The 16,676-nt window shown below is 37.2% G+C and overlaps 1 protein-coding gene across 2 annotated transcripts in view; it reads right to left on the bottom strand.

Moving 5' to 3' along the window:
• The window catches only part of LOC125225318, a 182,358-nt gene that overhangs the window by 29,449 nt on the left and 136,233 nt on the right, over nt 1-16,676 (bottom strand). Inside the window, exon 1 of one of the 2 annotated variants that reach the window (XM_048128968.1) lies at nt 7,642-7,874. The exons of the other annotated variant lie outside the window; for it this stretch is intronic. Coding sequence (XP_047984925.1) covers nt 7,642-7,698 — 57 coding nt within the window. The 5' untranslated portion in view covers nt 7,699-7,874. Of the gene's footprint in view, nt 1-7,641; nt 7,875-16,676 lie in introns of those variants that run through there. 2 annotated transcript variants of the gene reach the window in all.

Genomic DNA, 16,676 nt, shown 5'->3' with positions numbered 1-16,676 from the left:
CTTGATCGTACTTAGTGTGGGTACTGTGCCTGCCTGCGTGCGTAGCCGAATGCACAAACGCTCACGAAACGAAACGCTCTTAGATAACTATCTCTATCGCTCTTGCGTATTGGCGCGATAGTCTACCTGTCGCGGCGTTTCGTTTTCGTTTCGCGTCGTGGAAATGCCATTCGGCTACGGGGCCTGGTGCCGTAGCGATAGAGATAGATATCTACGAGCGTTTCGTTTCGTGAGGGTTTCGTGAGCGTTTGTGCCATTCGGCTATGTACCCTGGAGTAATGTGATTGCCTTCTATTAGGTGGGCGGTACTGACATAGATACTTAACACGGAGTAGGGTTAAGATATGGATAATAGCTTGTCAGTATTACACCAATTGCCGCACCAAAGGTGTCAAATAATTTGCACATCTTTATAAATATGAATATACAAATGAACAATCAAGAATTTCCTCATAAAGAGGAAGCACATCAAACATACAAATAAGACAACTGTAGACCCACGCAAACTGAGATATGCAATTAAAATTCACTAGCTACTTTGCACGGGCAAATGCATGCCAAAAGGGAATTGCATAGCGAGATATATGCGCTCCGCGTCGCGCCGCCGGTCGAGATGGACGCCCGAGTTTAATTTATAATTGCCTTTTCTTTAAGCCCCGCCAACGCTGGATAAAGCCAACTTAACTTTGCACAATGAAAAACAGGAATAAGTACTATTTATATTTCTCTTGGGCTTAAGAACCTTTAGCCGTATTGTTCATACAGATCGCCTTTGATCTAAAAATATTGAACACATGTATAATTTGTATAAAATTTAAGTCAGATAGCAAATTACACATATTATGTGATTAATGAGAAAGCGTCAAAGTACCAAACCTATATAAGTAGGTCCTAAAATATTTTAGTGCGTATTAATGTTTTGACTTAAATAATATAAATATTTAAACAATTTGGTATGAGTACAGTATTTTTGCACCATCAAAAATGTTAGGCAATCACTTTAAAGAGTTTAAAGATCTCAATTTACTTTGTGAGTATTATTAATGTAGGTACAGTCAACCAATTGGAACCCTAGGCCACTCTACAACTATGTCAAAATGACAAGCAGTAAAAGATTTTTTACAATCTGATTTATAACGTCACTATGACATAGTTTTACAGTGGCCTAGGGTTCCAATTGGTTGACTGTACCTATGTATTTCAGCTACAGGTTGTCTGAGTACCTAACTCCAATAATATCGTAGTACTTATTAAATTGGATCCTAGACTTAATCTGGATTGGAAGAGCATTAGCAAACAATAGTGCCTGGCGGACGTACAAAATTGTTGGCTCTCTATTTGTTAAATGCGCGGATAGACTTAGGCAGTCTGTTGCCACAATGCAATCCCGGCTTAGGTTGCGGGGAAATAAGACCTATTCACCACGACTACTTACCTATTGCTAAAATAGTGCATTGTGAAACATGGGGTAAAAGTTAAACTTTGCAAACGTGAGTGCAGTTAAGGCGCGACGAATTGCCGGAGCGATTTGAAGACTCGAGTTTGTGATATCCTTTATGTCCTAAATTACACGTGCACATTAATGCTTTCGAGTTGCGTATTAAAATCCACGGTTGCCACACTGCTGTATTGAAGGAAAAAATTATGTAACTACAACAACGGAAATCGACCCGAAGAAGGGGAAACAAGATGTCACTTATGGGGAATGACGCTTTGCATCCGATAGATCTACATACATATTTCCCATGATATTTTGTCCTTCGAGAAATATGTCAATATGGAAAGGAAAAGTTGTCTCATACATATTGCATATCTGTTCGAACAAGATCAAAGTCACGGGTCACATGTAATATTCGCCTGGGGCCAGTTTTGTGATATGTATAAGCATATCGCTAAAGATAGTTGTGCAGATAAGTAAGGCACAAAGAATTTAGTTCTCATATGTAGCTTTCCAGCTCAGAAGGGTCAATATTCTTAATGTGCAATGAGGACGTTTTCGTATAAATTACACATAGTACATATAATCACGCCTGCATCCCAAGGGGTAGGCACAGGCAGAGCACATGAAACTACTTACTTGCCTTCCGTGATTTTTCTCACTTAATGGTCTCACCGGAAGACCAGCGCTGGAAGTCGCCAGCAATATGCTGAGGTGAGGCCATTTCGTGGCACTTTATTCTTCTATGTCATTCATAAATATTGTTTATTGTCTGTGTGTTTACAAATAAAACTGATTCTATTCTATTCTATTTAAGTTTCAGCGCCACTCTTGGAAATCAATGGGTTGAAAGATAACTAAATTGTGACATTGCAGTGACAGGTTGCCAGTCTCTCGCCTATGCCACAATTTAACCCGTATCCCATTTTCGACTTCTACGACACCCACGGGAAGAAAGGGGGTATAAATTTCCACCAGAAATTCGATTTAAGGACAGGATCCTTTAGAAATGGAATTCCACGTATTATTCCTTGATTGGGCCCTGATTGCCTACTTGAGGCAGGATAATTGCGTTCTGAAAACCCTAAGGAACGCACTCACCCATTTGTTGTTCGCAATGGATGCCGAAGGCGTGAAGAGATTCTTAAGTTCTTAATTAATTTACATACCTATCTATAGCGATGATAGCATGCCAATCGCTTCCGCTCTGCTCTGTAGCGAAGGAAACTATAAAGATTTAGATTAGATTTAGATTTCTTTATTTCAAGATAATAATTACACTATAAATTTGCTATATGTCAAAATTATGTTTATCTTTGTTGAAGATATGTAAACATAATTATAGTTTCCGAACGAACACCCGTCACTTAGTTCATCAATCCTGTCACTAGTGTCGCTACTGTCAATGCGAAATCGAAAATTGCTCTCATCATTGTTGTGAACTTTTAATTCGTATTAAAACTAATAATTAACTATTCTATTCGGCGTATTATTTCCTCAGGTTATGGGCCCAGCCTGGCGGCGCTGGCCTGCCCGAGGCTGCCTGACTCCCATAAACGCAATATAGAACTGAGGTTAATTATCTGAGTTTCGTAAAAAAGTCAGTACAACTAGAAATACGTGGAATAATTTGTACCGGGAACAATGGCTACGTCTAACTTGCAAATTGAGAAATTAGCCGGTCGAGAAAACTACTCGACGTGGAGGTTCGCCGTCAAATCGTATTTGGAGCACGAGGATTTATGGGAATGTGTTGATCCGGGAAATCCAGTGGATTCCAAGAAAGACATCAAAGCCAAGTCCAAGATAATTTTATTAGTGGAGCCAATCAACTATGTTCACATTGAAACGGCAAAATCAGCTAAAGATGTGTGGTTTAGCTTGCAAAAAGCATTTGAGGACTCCGGGTTGTCAAGAAAAGTGGGATTGTTACGTGATTTAATCAACACATCGCTTGATAATTGTTCAAGTATCGAAGATTATGTGAATAAGATTATGGGCACTGCATACAAATTAAGAAATATAGACTTCAAAGTAGAAGACGAGTGGCTAGGCACACTCATGCTGGCAGGTTTACCCGATAATTACAAACCAATGATCATGGGTCTGGAAAGTTCCGGCGTCAAGATATCATCAGATTTTGTCAAGACTAAACTTTTGCAAGAAGTCAAAGGTTCGGAGTCGTCTGCGTTCTTGGCTAAAGGGAAGAGTACTTCTTATCAAAATCAAAATACAAAACCCAAAGGAAAAGGTCCGCGTTGTTTCAGCTGTAATCGGTATGGACATTTCAAGAATCAGTGTACAGCGAAGAAGCCGAACAATGTTCAACATGGTTTTTCAGCAGTTTTTTCAGCTTGCAGTCCTTCGATAAACAAGGATGATTGGTATGTTGATTCTGCTGCGACAATGCACATGACAAGGCGTTCAGACTGGATGTATGACTTCAAACCACCTCCGGTTGACAAGATAATGGTGGCAAACAAGGATTATGTCATAGTTGAGAAAATGGGTAATGTAAACATTCAAACAGGCTCATGTAAAGATGGTTGTCCTATCCAGGTGAGAAAAGTTTTATTTATTCCTGAGTTAGGTGCAAATCTGCTATCAGTCAGCCAATTAGCAAAAAGTGACTATACGGTAACATTCAATAAACGACAAGGCTGTTGTATTTATGATGCCAAAGAGAATCTCATAGCAACTGCACAAGCAATCAATGATTTGTATAGGCTCAATGTAGTAGGGGTCAGTGCATTTGCGGCAATTTGTGAAAAGAAGGCAGATATAGTTACCTGGCACAAGAGAATGGCACATTTAAACATGGCTGATGTGAAGAAGTTAGAGGTATGTGCTGAAGGCATAGATATCACCAACAAGCAGAGTGATACTGTATGCAAACCCTGTTGTGAAGCGAAACAAACAAGATTGCCATTTCCGCGTTCTGGTTCTAGAGCAACTACATTACTAGAAATAGTTCATTCAGATCTATGTGGTCCGATGGAGGTACCATCAGCTGGTGATGCTCGATATTTCATAACTTTCATAGATGACTATTCCCGCAAAGTGTATGTATATTTCCTTAAGAACAAAATGGATATCACAACAATTTTCAAGACTTTTAAAGAGGAAGTAGAAAATGAGTTAGGAAAAAGATAAAGATACTTAGAAGTGACAGAGGGACAGAATATTGTAATAAAGATTTTTCTGATTTTCTAGCAGCTTCCGGCATCAGACACCAGACCAGTGCACCGTACACTCATGAGCAGAACGGCCTTGCGGAGAGGATGATGAGAAGTCTGGTGGAGCGTGCAAGATGCATGCTTTTTGAGGCAAAGCTGAAAAAAAATCTGTGGGCTGAAGCAGTTGCCTGTGCTGCTTATGTCATCAACAGATCACCGTCACGAGTTTTGGATGAGGTAACACCATACGAGAAATGGACAGGTAAGAAACCTAACATTTCACACCTTAAGATATTTGGTACTAAGGCTATGGTACACATTCCAAAAGAAAAACGCCTAAAATGGGACCGCAAATCACAAGAATTAATTTTTGTAGGCTACTGTGAGAACACAAAGGGCTACAGGTTGCTAAATCCTACAAATGGAAAGACAGTGATTAGTAGGGATGTTATATTTATTGAGAATAGTAAGAATACTAGAAATATGACAGAGGAGCCTATTTCAGGGTCACAGGACCCCATTTCAGGGTCACAGATGGCCACAGTCTCTCTTAGTTCAGTTGAACAGGCACAGGAGAGTGGAGAGACAACAAATATTGATGAGAATGAAGCTACATCAGATTCAGAAGCATCCTTTGACAGCTGTGTATTGGTGAATACTAATGATGAGACATATTATCCCAGCGGTAGTGACAGCAATGATAGCTTTGAAAGGCACATTACTTTGAGGTCTCATCAGAAACATTTTGCTCAAGGTAATAATTTCATGTGTGTTCAGATTTCAGATCCGCTGACTGTTGAAGAAGCTTTGGCAAGCGCTAATGCTCAACACTGGAAAGACGCTATGGATGAGGAGTATCGGTCCTTAATAGAGAATAATACATGGGAAATTACTACTCTACCGCCAGGCAAGCGTCCGATACCATGTAAGTGGGTCTTTAAAACCAAGACGGATGAAAATGGAGCAATAGTGAAGTACAAGGCACGGCTTGTTGTGAAAGGATGTTCTCAAAAACCAGGCATAGACTACACAGAAGTATACTCACCAGTTGTCAGGTACGCTTCTTTAAGATATTTGTTTGCATTAGCAGTTAAATATGACCTAGATATATGTCAGATGGATGCGGTGTCAGCCTTTCTCCAAGGCGACATAGAGGAGGAGATCTATATGAAGCTACCGCAGATGTATGGTGACAATAGTGAGAAAGTATGCCGGTTAAATAAATCACTGTACGGCTTAAAGCAGGCTAGCCGACAGTGGAACAAGAAGATTGATACAACGTTGAGAGAAATGGGACTATCTCGTTCAAAGTTAGATCCTTGCATTTATTATAAGATAGTAGATAGCAGTAACATGTTTTTCCTGGCTATTTATGTTGATGACCTTGTGTTATTTACCAATAATCAGGAGACAAAGCGCTATTTTAAGGAGGAATTACATAAGAAATTTAAAATTAAAGACTTAGGTGATATTAACTATTGTCTTGGCATTCATGTGGAGAGAGATAGGGCCAAAGGTATCTTGTACTTAGACCAGAGAAAATATATACAAGAAGTGTTAAACAAATTTGGCATGTCTGATTGCAAAAGTGTACAAACACCAATGGATTTGAATACTAAGCTAACTGGAACTTCAGAAAATGCCGAAATTTTAGATAATGTGCCATATCAGGAGATAATTGGTTGTTTGTTGTACATATCACAAATTACTAGACCGGACATAAGTTTTGTTGTAAATATGTTGAGCAAGTATAACAAAAAACCAGAGATGCAGCACTGGGTTGCGCTGAAGCGTGTTATGCGCTATTTAAAAGGAAGTCTCGATTACAAGCTTAGCTATAAGCAAAATTGTGAAGAAGTCATGGCTCATGGATACTGCGATTCCGACTGGGCGAGTTCCGGAGACGACAGGCGTTCCTGTACTGGCTATGCATTTCTGTTCCAGGGAGGAACAATCAGCTGGAATTCTAGGCGTCAGCCTACTGTGGCGCTCTCTACAACTGAAGCCGAGTACATGTCTCTATCGTCGTGTGTACAGGAGGCAATGTGGCTTAAACAATTTCAAGAAAGTTTGTGGCCGCAACTGAAGGATGAGCCCTTAATAATTTATAGCGATAATCAGAGCTCCATAAAACTTTCAGGTACTGATGGATATCACTCAAGGACGAAGCACATAGATGTGAGGCACCATTTCGTCCGCGATAAGATACTCGAACGAGCTATTGAGGTGCGCTACGTGCAGACAGACCAGATGGTTGCTGACGCTCTGACCAAAGCGACGTCGCACACAAAACTAACCTACTGTTCTTCAAGGATGGGATTATGTTTAAGGGAGGATGTTGAAGATATGTAAACATAATTATAGTTTCCGAACGAACACCCGTCACTTAGTTCATCAATCCTGTCACTAGTGTCGCTACTGTCAATGCGAAATCGAAAATTGCTCTCATCATTGTTGTGAACTTTTAATTCGTATTAAAACTAATAATTAACTATTCTATTCGGCGTATTATTTCCTCAATCTTCTCATAATGATCGTCAAAAATTACATAATAAATTCTAAATAAAAATAATTGTGTCTCCCAATCTGTGATTATTGATAATGATCGTCATTTATATAAGTACAAAGAAAGAATATACACACGCCAAACTAAATAAATTAAGTTACAATATCATAAAATTATCACAAAGCACACAGTTACGTATTATCACAGTTTCGTTTCCTTTACCCCTTTATTTGCCAAGGGTGGCACTGAAGCTTTAGTAGTTTCATGTGTTCTGCCTACCCCTTTATGGGATACAGGCGTGATTGTATGTATGTATGTGTATGTATCACAAAGCAATAAAATATTATATAACAGAGAAAAATATCATAATGTCATCGGTCCTTAACAATTCAAATCCATGTACTCATTTATAGAGTACAGGGGGTATTCTAACAAAAGGTTTCTCAATTTGCGCCTAAATGCTTCGTCAGTATACTATTTAGTTATTATATATTTTGCTTGCTTGCTGGTTATGAACTCACCGAGGGCACGGAGGGCTCCGGCTCGTGGTAGGTGGAGAAGGTCCGGATCGCCGCCATGCCGTCCTACATGCTGCCCGCCATGCATATCACCATACACTGTTTATAGTTATAGGTAGTTCCACTAACTTCACATTTGACACGCCCAGTTCCATTTTCAATTGTTCTGAGTTTCGAAACACATTAGTTTATTTGTGTTGAAAATTTTAAATTGTATTAAATACAGATTTACTTTACCTCACTCACATCTGCTATTGACATATTATAATAATTCATTAATTACTAAAGAAATTTAATTAACTATTACGGTGCCCTATGCCTATATTGTGCTGTGTAGGTAATAATAAGTTTTATTTTTATTTGACAATATTATATTTTTAACTTTGCTCCTTGTCCAAACTGTTTATAACTTTGATTACGGCTTTTGCAGTATGCATAATCATAATTAGACATATTTATGTGTTATGTTTTATTACAATGGTATGGTTGATTCGAAATGTTGTTATTATATTTTTCCCCTCACTAGCTCGGAAACACGTGTTTTGTCCTTTAATACCAGCGGGTAAAAACGCATTTTATCCACTAGTGGGTAAAGTAATTTGAACTTTAATAAAGTCAAATTAACTGCTTTAAAATTGACAAAAGTAGGTGAATCTAGTAATAAAGATGATTTACCACCTGTGGAACTACTGGAAGCAGTGCTAAACGCATTTTTTGCGTTGTAGTTTCCTCGCTGTAGTGAGGGGAAAAGTTTTGTGTTACACTCGGGTGCAAATGTATTTTACTTCTCGTGTGTTAAGAAACTCGCAAGTTCAGGATTCTATTCTCGAACCACTCGCTTCGCTCGTGGTTCAACTATAGGATCCTTTCACTTGCTCGTTTTTCAATTCCACACTCGGCGTTAAAATACAACTTTGCCCCCTTGTATAACAAATAACTATTATTCATGAAATTGTGTATTACGGTGCCCTATGTATATAGGTAATGTTCTGTCTGTAATAATAAGTTTTATTGTTATTTGACAATATTATACTCAAATAACATATTTTTAATTTTTGCACCTTGTCCAAACTGTTGTTTTTATAGTTCATTATGGCTTTGCAATTTACATAGTATATCTTAATTAGACACATGTGTTATGTTTTATTACAATGGTATGTTGATTCGAAATGTTTTTATAATATTTTATTCATAAAATTGTATATCAGTGTCCTTCTAAAGGCTTCCGAAACATTTTGAATATAAGTTTCCCCAACGATATTGCGGCTAATTGGGTGACATCGCGGGTAAGAGCCGTACAACCCAACCCAAATATAAAACCACTCGAACTTATCATGTTCGCTGCGAGCCACCTGTAGGTACGGACCCTAATAATTGAAGCTATGTGATGAGTGTGTCAAAATAAATTGGCACGGAAAGTGTATGTTACGCAGTGGAAAGGTAGACCAGAAACCAGACTGGTTCTTTGCAGAATGCTGATTAGTAAGTGCAAAGTGTACAGTCACAGTTTAAGAATTTAAAAAACACTGAAAGTTTCCAATAAGTATGAAAGCATACAGCGTGTGTACTCCATACGGGCGAATATCTTAATAACGATTAGTATCGGATCTAAGGAGCCTAACTACATGTTTTTTTATTACTATTAATACTTCCCACGACACACCCTGAAAAACAGTGTCACGTCTATTAGACGTGTCACGCGGTATATTTGGTATTATGAATTGTTTTTACTAAGTGCCTATGTATCTTCAGCTAAATATATTTTTTATATTTCTATTTCTACATAAATTCAAAGGAAACACTTTTAATTCGTTTTTTTTTTCAAATAATACAGTAAACAGGTGAAAGAGCTTTTCTGTACGGATGTTGAAAGGTACGTGGCGGGACACAAGGTGTAATAAGAGTTCACCTTCTGTGTAACTTAGTAATTTAGACCTGTAGGTGCTGAGAACGTGTGGCTAGTTCCTATTAGAATCGCGCGGAATGGGGACAATTAAATTAATTCTCTCACTTCAAAGACGCGCAGACTCTGCAAATTGTGACTAAACTGATCATATTATTTTAATTAGAAGTTGCTGAGCTAAATACATTGTTGGCGTTCAGTAAATACGTATTTTTATACGTATGCCGGGTGTGTCTAGTAATACTTCGAGCAAAAAAAACAGTACATTAAAGGGCTGTACTCTTCAAAGCGAGCAACATTCATACGTTTTCGCGCGTTGAAATTTTAATCTACTGTTTTAAATGTGAATCATAAAATCGAAACTTGAAACAACTGCGTATCAATCCCAATACCTAAATACAAGATGTATAGTCACCGCCATATGATTTCTATACCTTGCCACATTAACACGTTCGCGGACGCTCAGTCACCCCTCTGGGACACCAATATTTTGTATGGGAATTTTTCGACTGCTATAGCATACCTGTCCTTAGACAGCTTATATTAGGGTTATTATGTGACGAGGAACGCCATAGCATTCGGATGCTATAGCATACCTGACAAAATACAGAGGTAAAATGTGATCTTATGTGACACCGTATGCTATAGCATACGATGCTATAGCATACCGTGACACAATACTGAGCCAAAATGTGATCTTATATGACACCGTATGCTATAGCATACGATCCATAGATGGTGATACAGCAGATTCATTCTGTAGAATCATATCAAATAAAACATTTAGTGTTTCTGGCTGCGGGGATGATGCCCACAAATAAAAGTACAAAGCTTGTTCACGAATACAGAGTTTTTTGGTACAAGAAGAATTGTCTAAATGTGTATCTCCTACAGACTCTTTTGGAGTACCTAACTTTCGTCAGAACTGTAGTCACCCGTTTCTTCATTGAGACTAGAATAATGTTTGTTCAAACCTGTTGTTGTATAGGTGCTAAAGGCCTTCGTTTGGTGCGATGATTTCTGGGTAGAACTCATCCACTACCTCTCACTACGCGATGATTCGCCCAGCTTTATATATTATTTTACAAGCATCTAAACCAAGTTCAAGTAGTTAAACACCAACAAAATTCACTCAAAAAGACATAATTTAACGTAAACAGTCAGTATCAACCAGAAATAGGGTTTATTCACAATTATATGAGCAAAGCAATGACTAAGTACGAAGGAAATTACTCAAATAATAGGTATAAACATGCCTCGGTTTTCTTAATTTATCGTAACCAAAATCACGGTGTATTATTATAAAACGACAGTGAACATGTTTGTTAACAAAACCGCAACACAAAAATATATAGAAACTGTAAAAATAATTACTTATAATTTTTTAAACAATCCGTAAAATTGCGTTTGCGCTCGAAATTTGGCCACATTTCACGGGCCAACTCCCGGTGACACCAGCGGGGCTACTGAGCAAATTTCCATACAAAGAGGTATTCTATAGCATACGCGTCACAAAAAGGTGAACTCGATTTGTGATGCCACAGCATATTTTTTAACTGCGATAAAACTATGTAATGTTGCAGTATGCATACTATGATTCTAGTGAATGGTAGAGGAAATGTTGGTGAATAATATTATACTGTGAACAAGCAGATTACTAAGCAAGCAGACGCAGAAATTCAAACCAAATAACGTATTCTATAGCATACGCGTCACCAGAAGTAGTACAAAAACGTATGCTATAGAATACGCGTCCGCGAACGTGTTCGTCTTGTTTGAAATGTCATACGAAATTGTCAAACGATTAAAAGCGACAAAGTTACCTACAGAAATTTAATCATCACTTATTTATGCCGGTGACTGTACGGTAACATTTATGTTATTGATGTGCAGTAGCAAAATGATTGTCCATAACAATGCAAAACTTGTACTACAGAACTGAAAGCATGGCCCGTTGAACCAGCTGTTATGAGTTAGCGGTATTCAGTGCCGGCAAACTTGTGCCGGCGCGGCGCAAAGTTGAGTTGCTGTGTCATTGTACGCCATTGTTCCTGCTTTACTTCAAGAAAATTTTACTCAGTGTTAGAAAACTTTATTTTACAATGTGTATGCAGAATAGCAAACTTAAAGGATGTTTGGAGTTTGCTATTTATGTCTAAAACAAACGTTTTTACAGGTACTAACTTTAGAAAAAAAAATGCTTAGAAAAAGTTTTTTTTATGTGTACGTAGTCGAGCAGGCAAATAACCCGATGGGAAGCGGTCATCGTCGCCCATGTACTTAAGCTTAAATATTTATTTTAAAATTTTAACAGGTGATGCATACCTCAGTTGAATATTTAGGAATGGTTTTCCTTAGCTTAAAGAAATATTCAAGTCTACGACTCAGCATTAAGAATATGCCTAACGAAAAAGTTGCGGGGTATTTCTAAAAGATTACTTAGACTTTTGCGAACAACCCGGACACGAGTACAAAGTTATATTTTTATAACGCCGACATGTGAGTAAGATTTATAGTTCAGCAAGAAAAGTTTCTGACATTCTAAATCCCTTTTAGATACTCGAGCTTAGGTTGCTAGGCTTTAGCAATCGACATATCCTTGAGCTTCCAGGAATCAAATTTTATGATCATTTATGTAATGTTTTTTTTCTTCAGATGCATTTTTTATAAGAATACCGTCTCGCTTGGAATTTTCTTTTGAAATACACGGTATATTTATTACTCGCAGAAATTACTCTTGGATGACAACGTCCCAAAGGGTTTACAGCGGGGAGGCGGCTTGATTATAATTATTCAGGAAAAGAGAATGAAAGAACCGGCTCGCAAAAATCGTTACGCAATAAATTAATGATTAAGTAAGTAGAAGGCGTCGAAAAAGTGGAATTAAACTGAAAAGTTGCTTTGTTATGAAGTGATAAAAGATTAAGTAAAATTAATTTGGGACGCTCTTTTTGAGCGTTCGAGCATGTTAGGCGCAGTTATATGCGCTAAAAAGTATGCTTTGGAGTTTTGATATGTAAATCAAGCATAGGTTACCTGTCAGTATAGTACTGAAATGTTCATGAACATTTTTTTACGTTACGGGTATTTGACGATATTTGCTTCCTCCTTAATTGCTTCGCTTTTGCTGAGGGTTGTGACCTCCGACGTGGATCACATGACTCCGGATGACAGATTTCCAGGCCTTTTGGTCCCTCGCGACTTCTAAGACATCCGGCCCTTTCCTTTCACCAAACCAGTGACCTTAAGTTTTTCCAGGTCCTGTCTTTCTGGCTATGTATCCGAAGAATTCAAGAACTCTCCGGAGAAGGAGGAGAGGATGAGACCTATGGTCGAAAGCCTGGTGGTTACTCCGAGTTTTTTTAGTAATTTGCTTAGTTAAACAAAGTTAATTAACAAATACACACAATGTATTATATACTGAAACCCGCGTAATAAAACTAACATGTTATTAATTAATTTTTTTTAAGAGGATTACAGAGGCCGTGAGTTCAAGTCTCACCCAAGGCAGACATTTTCCACTTTTAAATTTATTCTAAGCCTAACGGCATCGATTGCAGACGTTTCTGCTAATCAGAAGTTAAAATGTTATTAATTGTCCGTTTTACCGTTTTTTTTCTCCCGTGCCCGTAGCAGAAATAAAAAAATATTTGCCCGCTGAAACCCTTAGTAAGCAGGTCCAATAACGTCGATGCTGGCGCCCTCTGTAATCCTGTAATTCCACGTGATTGAGCAACAAACAGCCTAATTGATGACGCCGTTCATATTTTAACTTGGTTACAAAAAGGGCTCGATTCGAATTTATGTGGTGTGATGGCTTTAAAATGCTTTTTATAGCGATTAGCAAACAGTGTCTCTGCTATGTTATTTAATTGAACATTATGTAAAATATAGGTAATAATTTTAGGTATTCAAATAGGACCCAAGAAGAAAAATTTTACCTAATCGTAAACTTCGCATATGTGACCATGACTGTGGATCATGATCAGAAGATTTTTTCTTGTTTCGGAAGAAATATTTAGCTAATTTAGGATAGGTACATGTAGCTATGTCATTTTTGACGGTATGTACTTTTTATTTTATTTAAACTTTGTTATAGAACATAAAATACAAATGGCGAACTATTATCACGTACTCTACTGGTCAACTATAAGCAAAACAGAAATTATGCTCGTACAAAACAAAAGAGAAACACATTAAATACATTACCATGATATGTACAAGACAAAAGAAAATAATTAGGACCGAACGAAATAGACACGTACAAGACACGTATTATATAGGTAGGTCCAAGTCCATATCAGTTAAATAGTATTAACAGTTGTACCTACTTGGTTATTTATTTTTCTATTTGTACGTAAATAATTCCAAAATTTTCATTTACAAAACCTGCCCACATGGCGGAAACATGCTTTTACATGTGGCAGTATTAAGTAAGTAACAAAATAAAATAATAGGTGCCTAGAAACATAGAAAACATTGTTATACAAAATCGATAGGTACTAACTTATATTTCATCTAACGTAGAATAAACAGTATGTTGTATCTATTTTTTTCATTACCTACTGGGGTTTGCCTTATTAACGGCACTTTCATTGCCCGTTTCGGCATTTTCAGAATTTGGGACCCCCCAATTAGCGTAAGTTGTTAACAAAAATTAACTCACTGTCAGTTTTGTGACGATAATGAAGCATGAAAGTTCAATAAAAATATCGTTTTTGTGTTCATTACATAAACTTTAAGCGATAATCTACATTCAGAATGTGAAAAAAGTAAATTTGTAGACAGATTTTATGCATAGTTCCCAAATTCTGAAAATGCCCACAAATCACAACTGTGTGTTACAAGCAGGACTTCTGGCCATAGCGAGCAATATTATGAATGTAAAAAACTCTTCAAAATTTTACGTAATTCTGAATTTTATTGACATTATTTACTTTTTCAGTATAGCAAGCGTCAGACATTCAACGAACTTCTACGAGTACCAATAGTACACATTTTATTTCAGATTTTTCATACACATTGTATTACAAAAACTGAAAAACTTAATTATAAATAAGTACGTCTACAAGTTGCGAATTGCAATTTTTAGTTTGTATACCACGAAATAATATGAAAACTGCAAACAGATTTTATTTAGTATGGGACAGCTGTTCCCAAAGTTCTTTTATTACATCAAAAAGTACATTGTACTTGCAAAATTAGGCTAAATAAAGTAATTTAATTAAGCGTAGCTTTTCATAATAAACCCGCACAGCCGTATGCCTACTTAATAAATAAATAAAGTAAATCAAAAATTGTTTATTTCGGACCAATTAAAAATCCATAGAACTTGTTAGTAACTGCTTAAATAAAATAGGTCGGTCGTGTCAAGTAGGTCTTAAATATTTTCCACGAGCGTTTTCAAGTGTGTTTGTGTTGATGTTTTGAGAGTTTTCAGTTACTTAGGAATAAGGTAGTGCCCTTTGATTTGCTTAGCTCATCTTGGTGGGGCTACAGATAAGCAGCAGAGCTGCTTAGCAATTGTATTATTGAGATCAGCATTATATTACTTTGAACTGATTATGTATGAAATACAGTTTTAATTTACTTTATATGTATTTGGGGATACATAGGTATATTAGGTATTCGCAACTTGTGTTATTAATGTGGAAAAAAATCCGACTTGGACTTTCTATATCTACGAGCTGGGTGGCATCATCATCATGCTTCTTGCGTTATCCCGGCATCTGCCGCGGCTCATGTGGGAGCCTGGGGTCCGCTTTGACTACTAATCCCAAGATTTAGCATAGGCACTAGTTTTACGAAAGCGATTGCCATCTGACCTTTCAACCCGAAGGGTAACTAGGCCTTATTGGAATTAATCCGGTTTCCTCACGATGTTTTTCTTCACTGAAAAGCGACTGGCAAATATCAAATGACATTTCGCACATAAGTTCCAAAAAACTTATTGGTATGTAAGTACGAGCCGGGGTTCGAACCCGCGAACTTCGGAAAGTCACACGCTCTTACCGCTAGGCCACCAGCTTTTTTCTCTACGAGTTTGGTGTATTTAACAAAAACTTAAATACCTAAAATTTACCAAATATTATGTCAAGTGACTTATGATGGTAATAGTAGCCGTTTATTTATATTGAGTCCGATCCCTTAACAAGGTTAGTCGGTTTCCCAAATATTCAAATAATGAAGATACCAACACGATAATTAAGGATCATTAAGGCCTGACCCTTGTATAATATTACCAAAGACATATATAACTCCGTATAGACAGATAAAGTCTAAGAAAAAAACGTACCTCAGTACCATACAGAAAAAGGTACGGTGGCCTAGATGGCATTACACCTGTGGGGTACGCTCAGCTAGATGGCGCTAATATTAATATTTGAAATTTTAACACATATCAAGCCTGTGTCAAGAGATGGCAGTCTATGCACTGTGATTACACATTTTACTTCGACAGTAACTCTCTATAAATACTCGATCCTCTTTGATATTACTTAACGAACCAAGATTGCCGTAAACGAATACTTTTACGTATGTCTCGATACGGGAGAACCACATTTTGCAACTGAAAATGGGACTTAATCGCGTAACACTTACTTATATACAGTGTGTAAATCTAATACGGGCGAATCTCTGTGAATCATTACAGAATAAAGTACGTTTTAAATTCAAGTACTTACAAGAAAATTTGACCGTTAGATATGACCTTATAATTTGTATCCAAATACTTTGAATTCAACATATACCTTATCCATACCAATATTATAAATGGGAAAGTGTTTGTGTTTGTTTGTTTGTCCGTCTTTCACGGCAAAAGGGAGCGGCGAATTGACGTGTTTTTTTTAAGTGGAGATAGTTGAAGGGATGGAGAGTGACATAGGCTACTTTTTGTCCTTTTAATGCGAGCGAAGTCGCAGGCAAAAGCTAGTTCCTTATATCTCATCCATATTGTATTCTTGTTATATTATGTTGTATTGAATTGCAATATTGGTCAGTTTGAATCGTACTAATGGATCTAGGAGCTATACAATGTACTTAATAGTATGTTACTTTAATAGCGTAACACCACTTACAGTGACATTGTAAAATTCAAACCTAAAGTGGTTATAAAAATAACACTCGATCAAAGTCA

This window comes from Leguminivora glycinivorella, chromosome 4 (assembly GCF_023078275.1).
Source record: "Leguminivora glycinivorella isolate SPB_JAAS2020 chromosome 4, LegGlyc_1.1, whole genome shotgun sequence".
In the NCBI taxonomy this organism is placed as follows: domain Eukaryota; kingdom Metazoa; phylum Arthropoda; class Insecta; order Lepidoptera; family Tortricidae; genus Leguminivora; species Leguminivora glycinivorella.
The sequence above is the reverse complement of the archived record's forward strand: the minus strand, read 5'-3'. Positions and strand labels throughout refer to the sequence as shown.